General features: G+C 33.9%; 1 protein-coding gene across 1 annotated transcript in view; it reads right to left on the bottom strand.

The window, feature by feature from the left end:
- Positions 1 to 5947: 5947 nt before the first annotated feature.
- LOC121368030 (FYVE, RhoGEF and PH domain-containing protein 6-like) overlaps positions 5948 to 18789 on the bottom strand; it is a 31371-nt gene continuing 18529 nt past the window's right edge. The window contains exons 13-19 of the mRNA XM_041492541.1: positions 18549 to 18689; positions 14867 to 14966; positions 14194 to 14372; positions 13345 to 13467; positions 10920 to 10979; positions 10210 to 10307; positions 5948 to 9236 (exon numbers count right to left, since the gene is read on the bottom strand). Of these exons, the coding sequence (XP_041348475.1) occupies positions 9194 to 9236; positions 10210 to 10307; positions 10920 to 10979; positions 13345 to 13467; positions 14194 to 14372; positions 14867 to 14966; positions 18549 to 18689 (744 nt within the window). The 3' untranslated portion in view covers positions 5948 to 9193. The remainder of the gene's footprint in view (positions 9237 to 10209; positions 10308 to 10919; positions 10980 to 13344; positions 13468 to 14193; positions 14373 to 14866; positions 14967 to 18548; positions 18690 to 18789) is intronic.

The following is an 18789-nucleotide window of genomic DNA, read 5'->3' as shown; positions in this document are numbered from 1 at the left end:
GGAAACTCCCAATAAATTTTTTTCCTTAGTAGCAAGGGATCTTTTATATGCACCATCCGATACAGGATGGCACATACCACATCCTTTGATATGCCAGTTGTGGTACACTGGCTATAACAAGAAATAGCTCAATGGGCCTTCTGACAGGGATCGATCCTAGAGCGACCATACATCAAGCGAGCACTTTACCACTGCCTGCCCTCGTTTATGGGAAGAGTGCATATAAAATCAATCTCTCTCTCTCTCTCTCTCTCTCTCTCTCTCTCTCTCTCTCTCTCTCTCTCTCTCTCTCTCTCTCTCTCTCTCTCTCTCTCTCTCTCAACAAATAAAAACAACTTTTAAATAATATTGAAAATCATTTATTTACACTAGATCCAACAGATCTAGAAGTAAATCCATCAGCTGTATATTTGCTAAATATTTTTGTCACAAAAGCCAGCAGAAAACAAGTCTGCTAATTTTGATGTGCAACATCTTAACTCCAGAGAGATACAACAGAATAAAATAAACAGCAGGCTCTATAAAAATAAAAATAGCACTATATTTATAACCTACCCACCCCGATTATTACAAATCATGTCAGACTAGTATGTTACTGACTTGTCATTGTAGGTCTATATAAAAAAAAAACCCCCACATAAATAACTACTTGGCTTCTATATTAAAGGGACAGATCCTAGTTTTTAAACTCTAAGGCATGTTTTTCACTATTAGAGCCATTTTATGATCACTGAACTCAAACATTACTTATATTTTATTTTTTAGATTATTAATTTCTGTACAACCGAAGTGTTTCTGGTCATCCTGGTGTTTCTAATACCACAAAATGCATTTTTCATATTAAAAAACCCCGCACATGCCTCTGAGAAGTAAAGATTATGGAGTCGCGGTTTAGTCTATTTTTGAGGGTATTTCAACATTACAGACTCTTGTTTCACTCTGTTGTATCCAAATTGGTTACAGGTTTGTAAATTAACCAAACTTAGTGTTAATTTGTACAGGTTGAAACTAGTCTAGGTGAAAAATATGCCTTAGTGTTTAAAAACCAGGGTCTGTCCCTTTAATGATGGTAATTGATATGTGCAAATGATTAGACCCCAGCCTATAATGTATTACACAGAAATAGCTCCAAATATTCACACTGAATTCCACACAGGTACATGTACTTATTACAATCACATATACATTTTAATAATACCCACTTACCCTACGTATATAAATTAATACAATTCTACAGAATATAGGAGTCGGTAAATTCCAGCAACTAGCTGTGAAGGTGGGTATGAATGGGTGTCGTACACCTTTCAACTAGAAAAGAAGGGAGGGGGGGGGGGGGGAGAGACAGGGTAATAATTTAATCTTCAGAGTATCAGTATAACCCTGGCTCTACCCCACTTCTGACACCAGTGTACAATATATAGCTCATGGAACAGCAACCTGCATGCATGTTCGACCAGTAGGGGACTAGTAAGGGATATAATCTAGACGATGAGTTGTAAGCAGAAAATTATTTTAATTAACAACATGTATCACTCTAACCATGATTTTTGATTAATATTTTAACATGTCACAATGACCTTGTCTTTTAGTTTAATAATATAAAAAAATAATAAAAATAAAAATAAACTCTTAAACAAACAAAACCTACACCCCAAACCTCCAAGGAATCAATATGCTTCAACAAAAGTTAAAACTAATTAACTAATGTAGTGTGGAGAAAATATACAAATATGACAGTTCTTAAATGCAGATGCCTATTCCATAACAGATTAAAAAAGCTGTAATGTACAACTAGTTCTTATGTCATTTAATCAAAATCCAGTGAATTAGTAAAAGCAGAACATTTTACAATACTATTTTACTTCACTGTATCAATATTATGACTTTTGTAATAGGTTTCCCTCAAATATACTACTGCTTGAGCAGATTATTTATCTTTTTTCATTTTTTTTTTCAACATAAAGGCAATTCTGAAACATAATTTCTGAATGTCACTGAAACCTTTTGACTCTTTAATTTGGAAGTGCAAACCAAAACACAGGAACAAAGTTTAATCCTGACTAGGGCTATGATGTTTTTAGGTTTGAAACCCATATTTAAATTTGAATATATATCGTAATACCATAATTCATATACCCGGTACATAATGTAAAGAGAGAAATGCCTTTCTTTCTTTGACCTCATTATTAACCGGCCTCGGTGGCGTCATGGCAGGCCATCGGTCTACAGGCTGGTAGGTACTGGGTTCGGATCCCAGTCGAGGCATGGGATTTTTAATCGAGATACCGACTCCAAACCCTGAGTGAGTGCTCCGCAAGGCTCAATGGGTAGGTGTAAACCACTTGCACCGACCAGTGATCCATAACTGGTTCAACAAAGGCCATGGTTTGTGCTATCCTGACTGTGGGAAGCGCAAATAAAAGATCCCTTGCTGCCTGTCGTAAAAAGAGTAGCCTATGTGGCGACAGCGGGTTTCCTCTAAAAACAGTGTCAGAATGACCATATGTTTGACGTCCAATAGCCGATGATAAGATAAAAAATCAATGTGCTCTAGCGGCGTCGTTAAATAAAAACAAACTTTACTTTGACCTCATTATAAACAGGTACCTAACACCAATTGAAATAGCTATAATCATTAAAAAAACAACCATTCAGTGCAATACAATCTGTGATAATGAATGAGCAGCTCATAACATTTGTTATTATAAGCAATGACAAGTTTCTGTAATAGTGTTATTAACAGCAACTGATTCTGACCTTTGCACACATAAATGAAATGGCTCTTAAGAGTACAAACACAAAGATTCACTGTTAGAGCTTAATAAGATCAATTATATTAAGCATAAAATAAGAGGGGCGTGTGGTGGTGGGTGGGTGGATTGGTGGGGTTAGTAAAAATGTAATCATGGCACAGTAACAGAGGCCGTCTTCTCCAGAAGTAACTGGTAGACCAAAAGGACACTTGTAAAATAAAGAGGCACTTTTCCCCCTGAGGTGGGGGTTGGGGGTGGTGATGAAGGATTTTCCCCCAGCCTGCATCTTCACTAATCACAGCCCTATTTCCGCAACCCTTAGTGTCACTAACATAATTTTGTAGTACAAATTTCATAATTAATACAATAGTCAATTACTAATACATGTAAATGTAGTGGAGAAGAATCTTAGGAACTGGATACAGACATGGGGATGGGAGAAAGGGAGAGGAAAGGAACTGGGAAAAGGAAGACAAGAAAAAGATATATACCGGTAGTGTTGGACAAATCGACAAACAGGCCATACCTGGTTGTATCTTCAATTTATTTCCATTCTATTTAGAAGTGAAGATGGGGAAGAAAAAACCCTATACAGTACAACATTTTGTAAAAAAAAAAAGTATGTTTAATTAGAAAGAAAAATACAAATTAAATATTAAAATGAAGAGGTAATAGTAAATTAACTTGTGCATGTTACAAAGAGAGACAAATTACAGGACAAATACCATTTGGTGAAACAACCAATTTTTGCTAAATGCATAAAGCCATTAAAAACAAAAATATGTTTGTATTTAGTTCAGATAGGAAAACATTTAAATAGTGGTTTTAGTAAAATTGTTTTTTTTTTAAAACTTGATTCAAAAAGAAAATGAAAGTACTTTGTATGTATGATTGAATGAATGCTTAACGACACCCCAGCACAAGAAGTACTTTGAATGAAAAATACTGTAAGTAGGTCAAATAAAGAAACATTTCTTCAGAGACAAAGTGATGTGGTGCATTAGAAATCAATAAAAATAACACTCCATTGAATTCAAAATCATATCTGTACAGGACAGAGTGCAATGAATATTTCAACAAAGCTGTGTCAATATTGTTTATTACAGGTGCTATGTGAAAGTTGCAATAATGGTGGATCCCGCAAAAAAATATTTATAAATTTTTGCTTTGAAACAAAGTTTATACCTTCAGCTATATGCCTATAAAAAAAATTACAACCAAATAATTCCATTAACTAGTAGAATTTTTTTTTTTTAAGGGGGAACTCTTAAGATTGTGTCACACACATTAACTAGTGACACCACTGTTTTAGGTCAACTATCAAAAGAAACAAAGATGGTAGCCACAAATTATTTGGGAATCCCCTCGTCTTTCAGTGCAGGACGTTTTAAAATTATTATTTTAGATTTAATTATGGAAAAATTATGCACGAGTTAAATTATTTATTTATTTATTACAAATTTATTACAAATAAAAGTGAAAATCACGAAATAAAAAAGTATTGTAGTCTCAAACATATACGTTATATACCAGATAGCCAAACAAAAACATTCTAATATACCAAAGAGCATTATCCTAAAATGAAAACATTACCATAAAAACATGTTCATCTTACTGCTGCTATTACCTACTAAATTAATCATCTTTGATGACACTTTCAGAAACCAAATTTTGTTTATACCATATTGGTTACAGTAATTTTGCGATGAAATTATCAAAATTCAAATATTTTAATCACAAATGGTCTAAACTGCTTAATTTTCCATACTTAATATACATATATATACTGTGATGCATTCGAACTTAGAAGAGAGTGATGTCAGTTAAATAATAACAAAAATGTTAAGTTTGCATATTGGAACATGCAAGTAAATAAGTACAATATTTTATAACTTGACAATGTTCAGTTTTTGACATATTGCTCTTTGAATCTCTCAAAAACTTGTTTTAAAGCATCCAATATTATTTACATGTATATAAATAAATCCAGTAAAACAACCATCTCTATGAAACGAGAAAATCTCATGAAAAAAAAAAAGACAAACATTATCATAATTCTGTAACAATTTGACTTAATGACTACTTAACTGGATGTTCTAAAAAAACATTTTCATTGGCCATTGGCAAGACACTAGTGATTAACATTCACTTATAGACTAGAGCTAGCCGATGTACAAGCATGTATAAAATTTCACATAAAATTAAATGAAAATACATTGTAAAGAGATTGTAATGATTAAATATTTTCCATTGCACTATACCTTATTGCAGAGCTAAAACAATCAAGCAAATGTAAAAGTACATATACATCTACAAACACAATGTAGTAAATATTTTTTGTTAGAAAATAAATTTATAAATTTAATTAGTACTTGAATATACACTTGTATAAAAACATCTAATTAACTTGTGATTGGGAGTATATAAGAATTATTTATATATACAAAATAAATTGGTTATATTACAATAATTACAAAATAATTAAATTAAATTGAAAATATTCATAAGTTAATCTTTAACATAATACAGTCAAACCAGCACAAGCAGTGACCTCTGTTTAGCAGCTCACTGTCTTATGAGGCCGATTTGTCTTTTCTCACCTGTATAAAGCAGTCACCTATCACCTTAGGAAGACACCTTTTGTTATTCTTTGTAGTACTGTGTTGCAGAACAACTACAGTGTGGTTTTGTGTTACTATCTTACTTGAGAAACGGCACAAGAAAAAAAGAAAGTCAGGCACCCATTACACACCGTTAATCAGAGTAACATATAAATAAAAACCTCTCTGGGTCTATAAAACTTACTTGATTAACAATTTATTTGATTTCTCAAGAAATTTCCAAAAACACTGAAGGAAACCAAGTTGTATGGCCTCCAAATGACCGTAAGAGGTAAATTAAATTGGTATCAAGCTTCTAGCCCCAAGCTTCTAAAACTTTAAAGTCTAGACTCAAGGCTTTAATACAGTCTTGTTCATCCAAATAGCATGTAGTATCTAGTTGCAAAAAGTTAGTTTGTTTTGTTTAAGAAACACCACTAGAGCAAACTGATTTATTAATTGTCAGCTATTAGATGTCAAACATTTGGTAATTTTGACATATAGTCTTAGAGAGGAAACCTGCTACATTTTTCCATTACTAGCAAGGGATCTTTTATATGCACCATCCCACAGACAGGACAGCACATGCCACAGTCTTTAATATATCAGTTGTGGTGCACGGACAGGTATGGGAAAAATACCCCAATGGGCCCACCGATGGGGATCGATCCTAGACCGACGGCATTTCTTGCGAGTGCTTTACCATAGTATGTAGTTAAAAACTTTAGCCAGGTCTTCTAAGTTTTATAAGCACATGGCCTTGTCTATGAAGAACAATTACAAGTTACCTTAGACTAACATAGCACTGTACAACTGGTACTAGTATATTAAAGGCCGTGGTATGTGCTATCCTGTCTGTGAGAAGTGCATATAAAAGATTCCTTGCTGCATTAAAACAAATGTAGCAGGTTTCCTCTGTTCACTACGAGTCAGAATTACCAAATCTTTAACATCCAATAGTCAATGATTAATTAATCAATGTGCTCCAGTGGTGTCGTTAAACAAACGTTTTAACTTTAACATAGCACTGTTTTATAGCTAACATACATGTATATTTCAAGATAAATTTTGTAAATTTAAAATACAAATTCACACTCCCACATAGAACAAATATATGTTATGTAAAATATGCTTTCATATGAAGTAGCCATTTTTATGACGATATTAACAGAAATATCTGACGAACAGATGAAGTAGCTGTTTTTATGACGATATTCACAAAAATATCCGACAAACAGATGGAATAACAGATAACAGATAATGAATGCTGTAAATGGACAACCTGATAGCTAAAAAGGCACAAATGGAAACATTCTCAATAAAATATATATTACTGTATCAAGAAATCGTAACATATACTGTAACATACAACCAATATTGTCAGTCTAGGTTTAAATCTGAATGGTACTGAAATAAATACAAAACTACAATAATGCTGATTTATCACAAATGTCCTATTCATAGGACCCATGTCATTCAGCACAATAAAGCTAACGGCAACATAACAGCAGGATCAGTGTTATTACACAAAACATTATAATTTAATTTTAATTTCAGAGAGAATTCTATTAACTGGGGTTGATACCATGACCTTTCACACATCTTGTTAAAGATGGAGTAGCACTGACTGCACAGATATTTTTTCTGTCTGTACATAAATTTACACATTTATGCAAGGACTGAGAACCAACCCAAGTTGTGACCTGTTGCAATATCGATCCCTCTGAGATAGCCTACTGGATTATTTCACATTCTAACCACATTAACTTTTGTTCTGGACCAGGGCCCTGTTTTACGAAGCGATCTAAGCACTAAGATCACCTTAGTGCATAAGGTAGCTATGCATTTAAGGTGATCTTAGGGCTAAGATTGCTTTGTGGAATGGGGCCCAGGCAGGGAACATTTTATTCAATATCGTGTCACTACACAAATTTCAGAGATTGCTACACAATTGTAAAACGTTAATAAAAATAACTCTCATGTCACGCATTCAGCAATTATTGCTTAGCAAATAAACTGACAACGTTACTTCGTGGATGTCTCATATAAGTGAATAGTTGGTAATGTATTATTTAACTAATTTAACTAATCTTTTAAAAAATTATTTTAATTGTTAAAGATTGGTTTGTGAAACGGCTGTAAAGCTTACGTGTGCCAGCCGTAAAACTCACCTTAAGTCTCTACAATTAACCTTTACTATGGTTCTTTTGTGGAACGGGGCTTAGAAGCTTAAATAGAAAGTTTTATGTCCAGTATAATATGCTTGAATGTAAACAAATGTATATAAATCATGGAAACAGATACTGAAAACATTTTATGAAAAATGCTAATGTTTGATAGAGTGCATAAAATGAATGCATAAATGCCTATGTGAATTTTCCTAAAAATGGCAAAAAAAATTTTTTATTATCCACACGCTTCACTACCATAATCTTGATTGTTATGACATTAATACAAATATACATGTAGCTTTTGTCTGGTTTGTTTCATTTTTGATAAGGACATGAAATAATTATAATACATAATAATACTGATAAGGCTATATACAGAATATAAACTATGTACTGAGTATTAATGACTGGAGCCATATTCTTGGAAAAGTGTAACTTTACCTTTATGTCTGTTGTGAGCAGTGATGTATTCTTGGCGCCAGTCACAAACATAAAGGTAAATTTACACATAACTTATCATTACACGTTTTGTGAAAAACTCATCTGTCAAAGATTATGTTTTACGTCTACAAATACACTTACACTTTTTCAAGACTTTGGCACTTGTACTTTCAACCAAGATCAATAGCATATGTAACCGTGTCTGCGAAAGAGAGCACAGATGAGGAAAATTGGCAACATATTTTGCAATACATTTTTGTTAACCTGTGGTCATAAGGAGATGTCTACATATTTTGGCTCAATAATATATGAAATAACGGGAATCTCAAATATGTACTTAATGATGTGTTAAAAGTCAGACTGTAAAGATGTTTATGATAGTATTTTTAAGAAAATAAAATCCAGTCAAAATATTATTTTCATCATCAAAATATAATAAACAGACGACAATTAACAGACACTTGCTTTGCTTTTGTTGTAATATATTAAATACTTACACACTGACAGCATTTCTAACAAACAGGTGTCCGAATATGTGTCACAATGAAATTCAACATGTCATCATTAAAACATTTTTTGGTGAATTACGTCATGCATCTGTACTCTTTTTCGCATATACTGTCACATATTATAATATATATAAACATATATATATATATAACAATCTACATGATTGAACATGCACAGTGCAATAAATACTGTCTAACAAAAAAGTGCAATAAATATCATATGACACGCAATAAGTCGTATCCACACCTCTTTGTCCTCAATCCTCTAAAGTAACAGCCTCTCTGTATTAAAGGTGTTGGAAGAGTTTCTAGTCACTAATACTCACACAAAGAGTCACCATCTATGTGCTTATACACATCCAGCAACCTGTCCACAGTCTTCCAGTGTTCTACTCATGGTGGTCGGCACTGGTTGGGCTCAACCGACACTTTATAGTTTCAACCAGCATTCTTACTGCTGACTGTGCTCCTAACCACCACTAATACAGTGTAAGCATAATCAAGTCATGAATTTCACAGATCATAAGTGTCTAGACAGCACCATGCACATCCTGTTAATAAATATGCTAGTAATACTAGTACTAGTATAGCTATATTAAGTGCTGTGTAACATTTGTGAGATTGTTCAGCATTGAATTACTAAACAATTCACAAACTCATGGCACGAATTTCATACAGCACCTACAAACAATAAGGCTGTAAGAAATAGTTTTTCGGTACTATGCCATTTTGCAGACGGATTCCCTCATGATGTTCACCCATCTGAAAAATAGAATGAAAAACATGCACTCACACAAGACACTTGAAACAAACCAACAAAACAAATCACCATTTAATATAAAAAGTAATGTTCATCGAATAAAAAACACATTTGCGACAGAGCTCAATTTTACTTTGTACATTTTACATCATTTCCTTTTGAATTAATTTTTGTGGTTGAACTATCCTAAGCTGTGTAAACAGCTTGAGCAGCTATCTCAGGGCTCAAAATATACATTAAAATATGACCTGCTGTCATTTTATTTAAAATAAAAAGAAAGAAATGTTTTATTTAACGACACACATTTTATTAACTGTTATGTGGCATCAGACATATGGTTAAGGACTACACAGATATTGAGAGAGGAAATCTGCTGTCGCCACTTCATGGGCTACACTTTTTGATTAGCAGCATAGGATATTTTATATGCACCGTTCCACAGACAGGGTAATACATACCACATCCTTTAATATACCAGTCGTGGTGCAGTGGCTGCAATGAGAAATAGCCCAATAGGCCCACCGACAGGGATCGATCCCAGACCAACCGTGCATCGAGCGAGCGCCTTACCACTGGGCTACGTCCCGTCCTTTTTTTTACAATAGAAGACCAACTAGAAGATGAGATGATCTTACACACATCCATCTCTTGAACAATGACCTGCAATTTGTTTTGTAATTTTAGCAGGTGAATTTTTATTTCACCTGCTAGGTCTAAAAAATTAACTGCTTTTCACTTCAAAAAAGGCCACTATTTTGAGCCCAGTGGATTATTTGAAAAAGATTAACTATAGAACGGGCTAGGAATTTTTAAAGTTATCTCAGCACTAACAAATCATAAAACCATCATAGGCTATGACATCACTACAGCACATGTCATAGTGATGTCATAGCATACGATGGTTTTACGATTTTGTAGCATTAGGATATTTTTGAAAACATGGGCCCTGGACTACAACAGAAACACACTGCTTACTTTGTGGTAGCTGCAGCACTGTCAGTGCGGAAGATGAGTGGTGTGGTGTTCGGGTGGACCAGCTGGAACGCCAGGTCAGGCTCGACTCCCTCAAACCACTGCAAAATGGAAACAAGTATATACATTAAGGTTGTGTGTCATTTAACACTAAATATCGGACTGCTCACTGGAATACTAGGGCAGGGATAGCTCTGGTGCTCGCAAACTCGCCAGTTGCAAAATTTAAAAACAATTTATTTTTAACAATAACGAAAAAAATCCATCTTGAAAAAAAAAATCCAATACAATCAACGGCCAAAAAAACATACTACGGACAATGAAAAACTCTACGGCAATCTCCACCGTAGGCAATTGCATGGGTTGTAGATACATCAAGGTATTTCATATGCATACTCACACTGGCAGGATAGCATAATATGCAAATAAACTTTAATACACCAGAAAAATAACTCAATGCTTCCACTGATGAGGACTGATCTCCTGACCCATCAGGGGGCGGGATGTAGCCCAGTGGTAAAGCGCTCGCTCGATGCGCTGTCGGTCTGGGATTGATCCCCGTTGGTGGACCCATTGGGCTATTTCCTTCCTGACCCATCACACCTCAGGCAAATGTTCTACTAAGTATATCTCAGCTCCACAATTCTTAATTTAAAAAAAAGACTGAAACAGACTGCTCAGTGTGTCTAGATGATAAGATGCAATATACTTACCTCTGTTATTACTGACGCTTCAAAACCTAACACAGGAGTACTTTTAATGGCAGCCATATCCTAAGAACAAAATAAACACAAAATAATAAAACTGTTGATTTCTATTTCCAAACAAATACATATCTTGTATAATGTCAGAGCTTCACAGTATGGTTTTTCATTAACCTTCTGACTACTGGATTAATTTTTGACAAAAACCACATTGAGGGGGTACAAATTTAGACGTTTTACTCACATATTTTCACTTATAATTTTTAGAAATACATAAAATAATTTGAATAAGTAAGTAATACTTTTGTGGGTTTTTCTAATTTTTTTATATGTCAGATGAGTTAATGTTGATTAAAATTTACTGACGCACATTTGTGGCCAGATGTCCAGTATTTATTCCCAATAACTGTTTTTCTGACCAGAATTTGTTTTGGAAACAACCTACGATTCACATTCCAATATTTGTGATTTTCATTGTTGGTAAAACGGTCAAAATGTATTATCCAATTAGCTGTTACAATCAACTATCGATTCCAGAAAATGACCGATGTTCCGGCGTTGTTGTCAAGCCCAAAAAAAACTTTCTCAAATCAAAACTTCCAGGCATTTCTCACGGAAAAAGATAAAATTAAAACAGTCATTATTAAGATTAGTCTCAATCAGTGTTATATTATTAATTCTAATCAGTGCTATGTGCAAAATGGCGGGAAATATGAATGAGTGAGTGTATTGTATGCAGTATACAGTGTGTCAGCTTGCAGTAGTCAGAAGGTTACAACAATGTCAAATTAATCAATGTTGCAAGAGGTTGATTTTTTCAGAAAATGACCCATTTTATTCAGCCATTGTTGCTGATTAATTGTAAAATAAAAATGAAAAATGTATAGAGTAAAAGGAAATTACACAACAAGAAAATGACATTGCAGTTAGTTAGCTGCTTTATTTATTTTCTTCTGACTAAAGTGGTTGTGGCGTTAATAAAACCCCCCAAAAAAACCCATTGTACAAGAAGCGTTTCACAATTATGAACATTTTCACAAATGTATGAAGAATCCTTCTTTGCTATCCACCCTTCTCCTCTTGAAAGTGCAGGCCCAAATCCAGAATTGAAAAGTGACATCTCCCTTCCCAGGAAAAAGGGGACAAGTTTGATAAAAATACGCAAAAGTTCTGCATTCATTCAAAAACATTCTGAATTATACACTCGGTTCAAATCGTAATATTGCGATATAAAAAATTTCTACTACTTCCAGTAACACAATTTAAGCAAAACAATTGTATGTTTTCATTAAAATGCAGTATTATTAAGTAGTTAATAATTAAATAATTAATTATTGTGTCATTATGTAAAATTAAAGTAATAATTAGTATTTTCTGGAATTACTGGCATGAATGTTGCCGAAAAATAATAATGCCTGACTAGTCACTACAAACAGCGTGATATGCGACAATGTACTGTCTGCTGCCAAAGTAAAAACACGGTCTGACAAGGTGTTACACATGAACTGTGGCACTACACAAGTTGAGGTCTTGACGTCTATTGTGTGAAACTAATTGGCAAAAAACTAATTATTTCACCAGCTAGATTAGGGCCCAAGGGTACTTAAAAAATGTTGCTTTTACATGGGGTATTTTGAATGACATTAACACCTTCCCCAACCAGCATATACAGTGGACTCTGTCTAAACCGGATTCTGTGTAATCCGGATCTCTGCGCAAACCGGTCCATTTCTGAAGTCCCGTCCATCTACCGTTTATCTCTTAGGTATAAATCTCTGCCTAATCCGTACTCTGTCTACTCCGGACTCCGGATCAAAAATCAAGAACGAAAGAACCGTTCATGCATTAATTACCTCTGTCTACACCGGATTGGGATTTGACTGAACGACAGGCTGCTTAATTAGTTGAACAATGATCGTCAATTGCCAAGTAATCAGGACGCCAAATACAAAATGTAATCGCACACGTGTGAAGTTTACTCTTATTGCGGTAGGTCGTTAGATCAATCGGATTAATATTAGTGTGTGTGTTGATACCTAACTGATTTCACTCTTATGAATTCGGCGAAGTATACTTGTCAACTTAACGCATGTATAAATAGGTGCGAATCGCTCGTATATTTTGTGTTATCTTATTTCATTTATAATGGCGGAACGACCCCAAAAACGGCAACGTATCGAACTTTCGTTAGAAACTAAAGTCAAATTAATACAAGAATTTGATTCAAATCCGTAGTCAAAACATGGGATCAAATGTCATTGTCGATCATTCAAGAACCATAACTCTGGGTGAAACTCTGTCTAAACCGGTCCTCTATGTAAACCGGACTATTTCGACGGTACGAAGTGAGTCCGGTTTAGACAGAGTCCACTGTATATGGTTTTGTACGATTGCGAAAATGTTAATAATTAACAATTATCAACCATTTTATTACCTCACTGGCTTTATACGTGTAGAGCACATTATTTTTGGCGACGAACCAAAAGCGTTTCCATTTCTTGTTATGGTACATCCTGAGGTAGCCACTCATCGATGATCCCACATCATTAGCTTTTACCTTAAAACAAACATTTGTAGAGTAGAAAGTATAATATCAATTGAATATATGGATTAGTCTATTAAAAAACAAGTATATGCACTAATATTTCATATCAATACAATAATAAAAAAACCCACATCACGAGAGCACATTGATTAGTTAATCATCGGCTATTGGATGTCAAACATTCGGTAATTCTGACACATAGTCATCAGAGGAAACCCACTACATTTTATAATGCAGCAAGGGATCTTTTATATGCAATTTCCCACAGATAGAAAAGCACATACCACAGTTGTGGTGCACTGGTTGGAACGAGAAACAATCCAGTCAGTTGAATGGATCCACCGAGGTGGTGTGATCGTGCGATGCAAGTGAGCACTCAAAGGACAAAACTAAATCCCACCCCCCCATCAATCCAATAAAAGCAGCTTGAAAATCACCTAGCACTTACAGTTTCTGACCGTTTTAAATCACCTAGCACTTACAGTTTCTGACAGTTTTAAATCACCTAGCACTTACAGTTTCGGACAGTTTTAAATCACCTAGCACTTACAGTTTCTGACAGTTTTAAATCACCTAGCACTTACAGTTTCGGACAAACAGAACTAAATGCAAAAACTTAAAAGTAGTTCTGAATATAAAAACTTAACTACATGTACATGTACTTTCACATAAAAAAGTATCACCTTCCAACTTTTTCATATCTTTCATTCAAAATAGAAAAACAAAAACAACACTTACTTCTTTCAGAACCGATGATCTTGGTGGAGCATACTTCTTACGTGCCCGTCCACTCCAGCGGATTTTCTGAAAACGTTCTTTTATCGTGCTGAGGCTAAGTTTTGATGCAGTTCCTTCATCAGGGCAGGGGAAAGTCACGTCTTCCACGGTTTCACCAGACAATTCTTTTTCTTCTATTTCTAAATAAAACATGATCCAAATAAAACTAAGTAGCATTTGTGGACATTTTTGTATTCTCAAGGGAACACAAAAACAGACAATGCACTGCAAGTCTACTTTGTTTAAAAATGTCCGTAACAATGTCTTGAACAATGCTTCATTCAGAAGACCATATAAATAAAAGACATTATTCATCTGTTATGGAAATTTATAAATTAAATAAATTATGTATGCAATAATAATAAAAATAATATGTGTATTTAACATTTAAGTGATATTTGATGTTTTAAAGATGTGTAATCAAACCTCATTATTACAAGCAGAATTCATTTCCAAGTGACGAGATAACAATTAAAAATATGTGACACAATGTAGTTTGTTTACATGTAGGTATATTTTTATTTTTAATAAAATTATGTAGAAAAGTTAATGATACTCTGTAACAGAACCAAAAAACCCAGAAGAACGTTTAATGATGGGAAAATTATAATCTGAGTTAGTTGGATTAAAATACCTTGCTGTAATTTATCAAAACACTCATCACAGACTCGATCGGAACGATACTTCAGGTAGCGCAAAGGTGCTTTGTTCTCCGAACAGTATCCACACACAATCTGGATAACATAGTCAGTAATCTTTGAAATATCCAGTTTTCAACTGAATAAGACATTTTACAAGTCCGTATAAATACATATAATATATGGTCACTTCATCTTGGATGCATAGTGCTCATTATTTGTTGTTTAAACTGTATATTCAAATGAAAACTTGGACATAATTGTAAGTTTTCAAAAGTAACAAAAAGTTAGTTAAAGTTTGTTTTGTTTAATAACACCATTAGAGCACAATGATTAATTAATCATCGGCTATTGGATGTCAAACATTTGGTAATCTTGACATATAGTCTTAGAGGAAATCCAGTACATTTTTCATGGGCTACTCTTTTCGATTAGCAGCAAGGGATCTTTTATATGCACCATCCCACAGACAAGACAGCACATACCACAGCCTTGATATACCAGACATGATGCACTGGGCCTACTTATGGGGATCGATCCCAGATCGACCGTGCATCAAGCAAGTGCTTTACCACTGGGCTACATCCCACCCCTAAACTGTATTCAAATGCAAATTGCACATAATTGTAAGTTTGCACAAGTAACAAATAATGCTGTGGTCAGGGTTATTATTTTTTACATGTATTTAGTGATTACTAGTGATTCTTATCAGTGTTATCAAGGTTGAATTCAACAAGGACCAATTTTACATAACATTGTAAACCCAGTTTTACACACAAACCTTTGACAGGAGAACAATTCTTATAACTGCATATACATGTAGTACTTAGAAATACACATACTAATTTTACTTCATCCTTACAGGAATCTATCTTATATAATGATGTCATTTATTGTGTGAAGAAATGCCAAAGACATGCCAACAGCCAGCAGGTTTATTTTATATAAGTGTAAATTTACTTACACTGTTTTGTGAAATTACATGTAACTCCTGATTTCTTTAAGTAATTGCATTTTAATCTATATTATATACATGTATATAATTATATATAATTTATTGTTTTGGTCTTCTGCTGTACCTTCTGATCAAATGCTTTGGAATTTAAAAACAAGACATCTACCTATGTGAACACTGAAAACATTTGCAGTCATCATTTTTCTTCTCATAAAAAGTAAATTTGAAAAAGTCTATAATATTATTTTGCTAATACTGATACAATTTTATGTATGTAACAATGAGCTGATGTACTTGCTTAAATTAGCTATAGAAACATTCTATTCAGAATGAGTTTTGATATAGTTGATTTATTTTAGAATGAGCCATGCTAGCTACATGCAAAACTACAAGATATCAGTTCTGAATACAGCAGATAAATATAATATGAATATCAAGCAGAAGTAACTGATAAACTAATGCAGACCATGGAATATCAGCTAGCTGCTTTGTAGACCAAATTATTCATTTTTGTAATTTACATATGATGAAGAAGTCGGTCTGTCTGTGTGAATTCTTTAACTACATGTAATTATGTGAATTATCCATTAAAAATCCCCAAGATAAGCTAGAACATTAAAACATTGATGAATCGGTAAAACTTAGTATTAAATTCTTATTTTTAACTTTTATAAAAAAAAATTATTTTTGTAGTTACTGTAGTCTATTATAGTTACAAAGACAAAATTTAATATACATTTTTTAATTGTTGTATATTTTATTAGGGCTGTTCCAGAATTGAATACATGAGGGAAGTAAGGGTTTTATACTCACTACCAAACAAAATACAATTTTATTTATTTTAAATCAAGTATAGATAGAGAAAACAATTACAAACCACCCACCAGGAATAAAACAATAATTACTAGTGATGGGTATTGCCAAAATTTTCTTACTGCGATATATTGCGAAACAGGAATTTGAACTGTAATACATACCGTATATCTTCGCCTATAAGTCGAATTTTTTTCACCCCAAAATTATTTTATAACTTGGGGGGTCGACTTATAAGAGGGTAAAAAAAATTCACCCAAAAATATTACCGTTTTGGGGATTATTTTACAAGTTTTATTGTTGAAGTATGCCCTAGATATATACTCAAATATGTTAATTTGACACATTTATTTTTTATAACCTTTTTGTTTTTTTTGCATTAGAACGGTTTTGGTTATGAAAAAAGGCGTGCGATCTCACTCACATGCCAAGAGAACAGTCCACTTAGTTAAAATAACAGTCATCACTAATAGCAAAAATGTAAACAATACTAACTACCTGTTGCCTGAGTTTATTTTGAAATCTGGTCACTGGCATTAATGGTTGTTCAAATAATGTTTTGTCGGTGATTAACTTCATGAATATTACTGAGCTTTCCCTCAAATCAGCTTAGACTGATATCTGCAGTTCACTAGAACAATAGGGAAGTACATAAAAACCAGTGTACTTTCCAGAGTTATCCTCCTTACATGTATTAATATGGCGGAAAAACATGTGATTAACTGATACTTTCAGTTTTATTGTAGTGATATGTTGTCAGTGTTTATAAATAAAGTTGTTGTCTGTGCACAAAACGATGCTGTACGATGCTGTACAGTGTCATACAGTGCCATACGGTAACAGCCAAACAGCTTTCACTATCTACTAAGGGAATATTTCGTTTTGATGCTATGTTACTTGTTTGCGATGTACAAAACGTGAAAATCGAAATTTGTAAAATAATTTTCTTTTGTTCAAATATTGTACATTATTGTTCTCATGTGCTGAAAATAAGAAATACTTCAATATTTATAAGTTGTTTTTCATGGGTCGACTTATAAACGGGTCAATAAAAAATAAGTTTTCAGGGCTTGAAATTAGGGACTCGACTTATAGCCGAGATCGATTTACAGGCGAAGATATACGGTACCTCTATATATTGTGATAAAATGTTCTAATTTCATGTACATTTTGTGTAACTTAATAAAATGATAGACCAGTCAATCAAGATTCATTCTGAACAAATGAAGCTATTGTTTCTTTTCTTAAACTGGTAGTTTGTTTGAAAATCTAATATGTGTGACTCACAAAAATATATAAAGGCAATATACCGGTACGATAGGAAAATATCATGATACGCATTGTCCAAAATTTATGTTGCGGTATACCAATTATACCGCGCATCTCTAATAATTACGCTGTGTGACCAACACATGTACAAAATATATAAGCATAATATATCGGTATGCTAGGAAAATATCGCGATACATTATGGTTAAAAATTTATATTGCAGTGTACGGGTATACCACGTATCTCTAATAATTATGGTGCCTCCCACCTCCCCCATTTAATCAGTCCAGGTCCCATACTTCCGAAGCTCGATTAGCCCTATGAAATTGTCATACCATCGTAGGCTGTGATGTTGCCACAGCACATGCCATAGTGACATCAGGAAACATTTTGTTCAGTATCGCATCGCGATTTGCTACACAATTTTCAGAGATTGCTCCACAATTTTACAACATTAAACAGTAGTTGCTAAACAATTTTCAACTGACTAGAAATATCGCTAATCAAGATTTTGGAAACAAAATGTTCCCTGGACGTCAAGCTTACAATGGTTTTACAATTTTTGTAACGCAAAGATCGCTTTGAAAATATGGGCCCTGGATTATTTGAAAAGCAGAGAGAGCTCGAGATAGCAACTCACCCTGCCACATGCTCGGCAGTGATGCCTGCGCCAGGTAATGGTGAATTCACCAAGACACAGCATGCACATGGTGACCCGGCGGTCGGGAATCCAGAGAGGGGCCTTGTGACCCAGAACAAAGTCCTTGTCCAGCGAGAAAGTCTGATAGGACAAAGAAATCATGAAAAACATTTCAAATACAAGCAATTCACAAACCAGTACATCGTACACAGATAATTATTGAGGAAACATTTTACTGTAA

The sequence above is a fragment of the Gigantopelta aegis genome, chromosome 3 (genome assembly GCF_016097555.1).
Source record: "Gigantopelta aegis isolate Gae_Host chromosome 3, Gae_host_genome, whole genome shotgun sequence".
NCBI lineage: Eukaryota > Metazoa > Mollusca > Gastropoda > Neomphalida > Peltospiridae > Gigantopelta > Gigantopelta aegis.
Note: the sequence above shows the minus strand (reverse complement) of the source record. Positions and strands in the feature narration are given on the sequence as shown.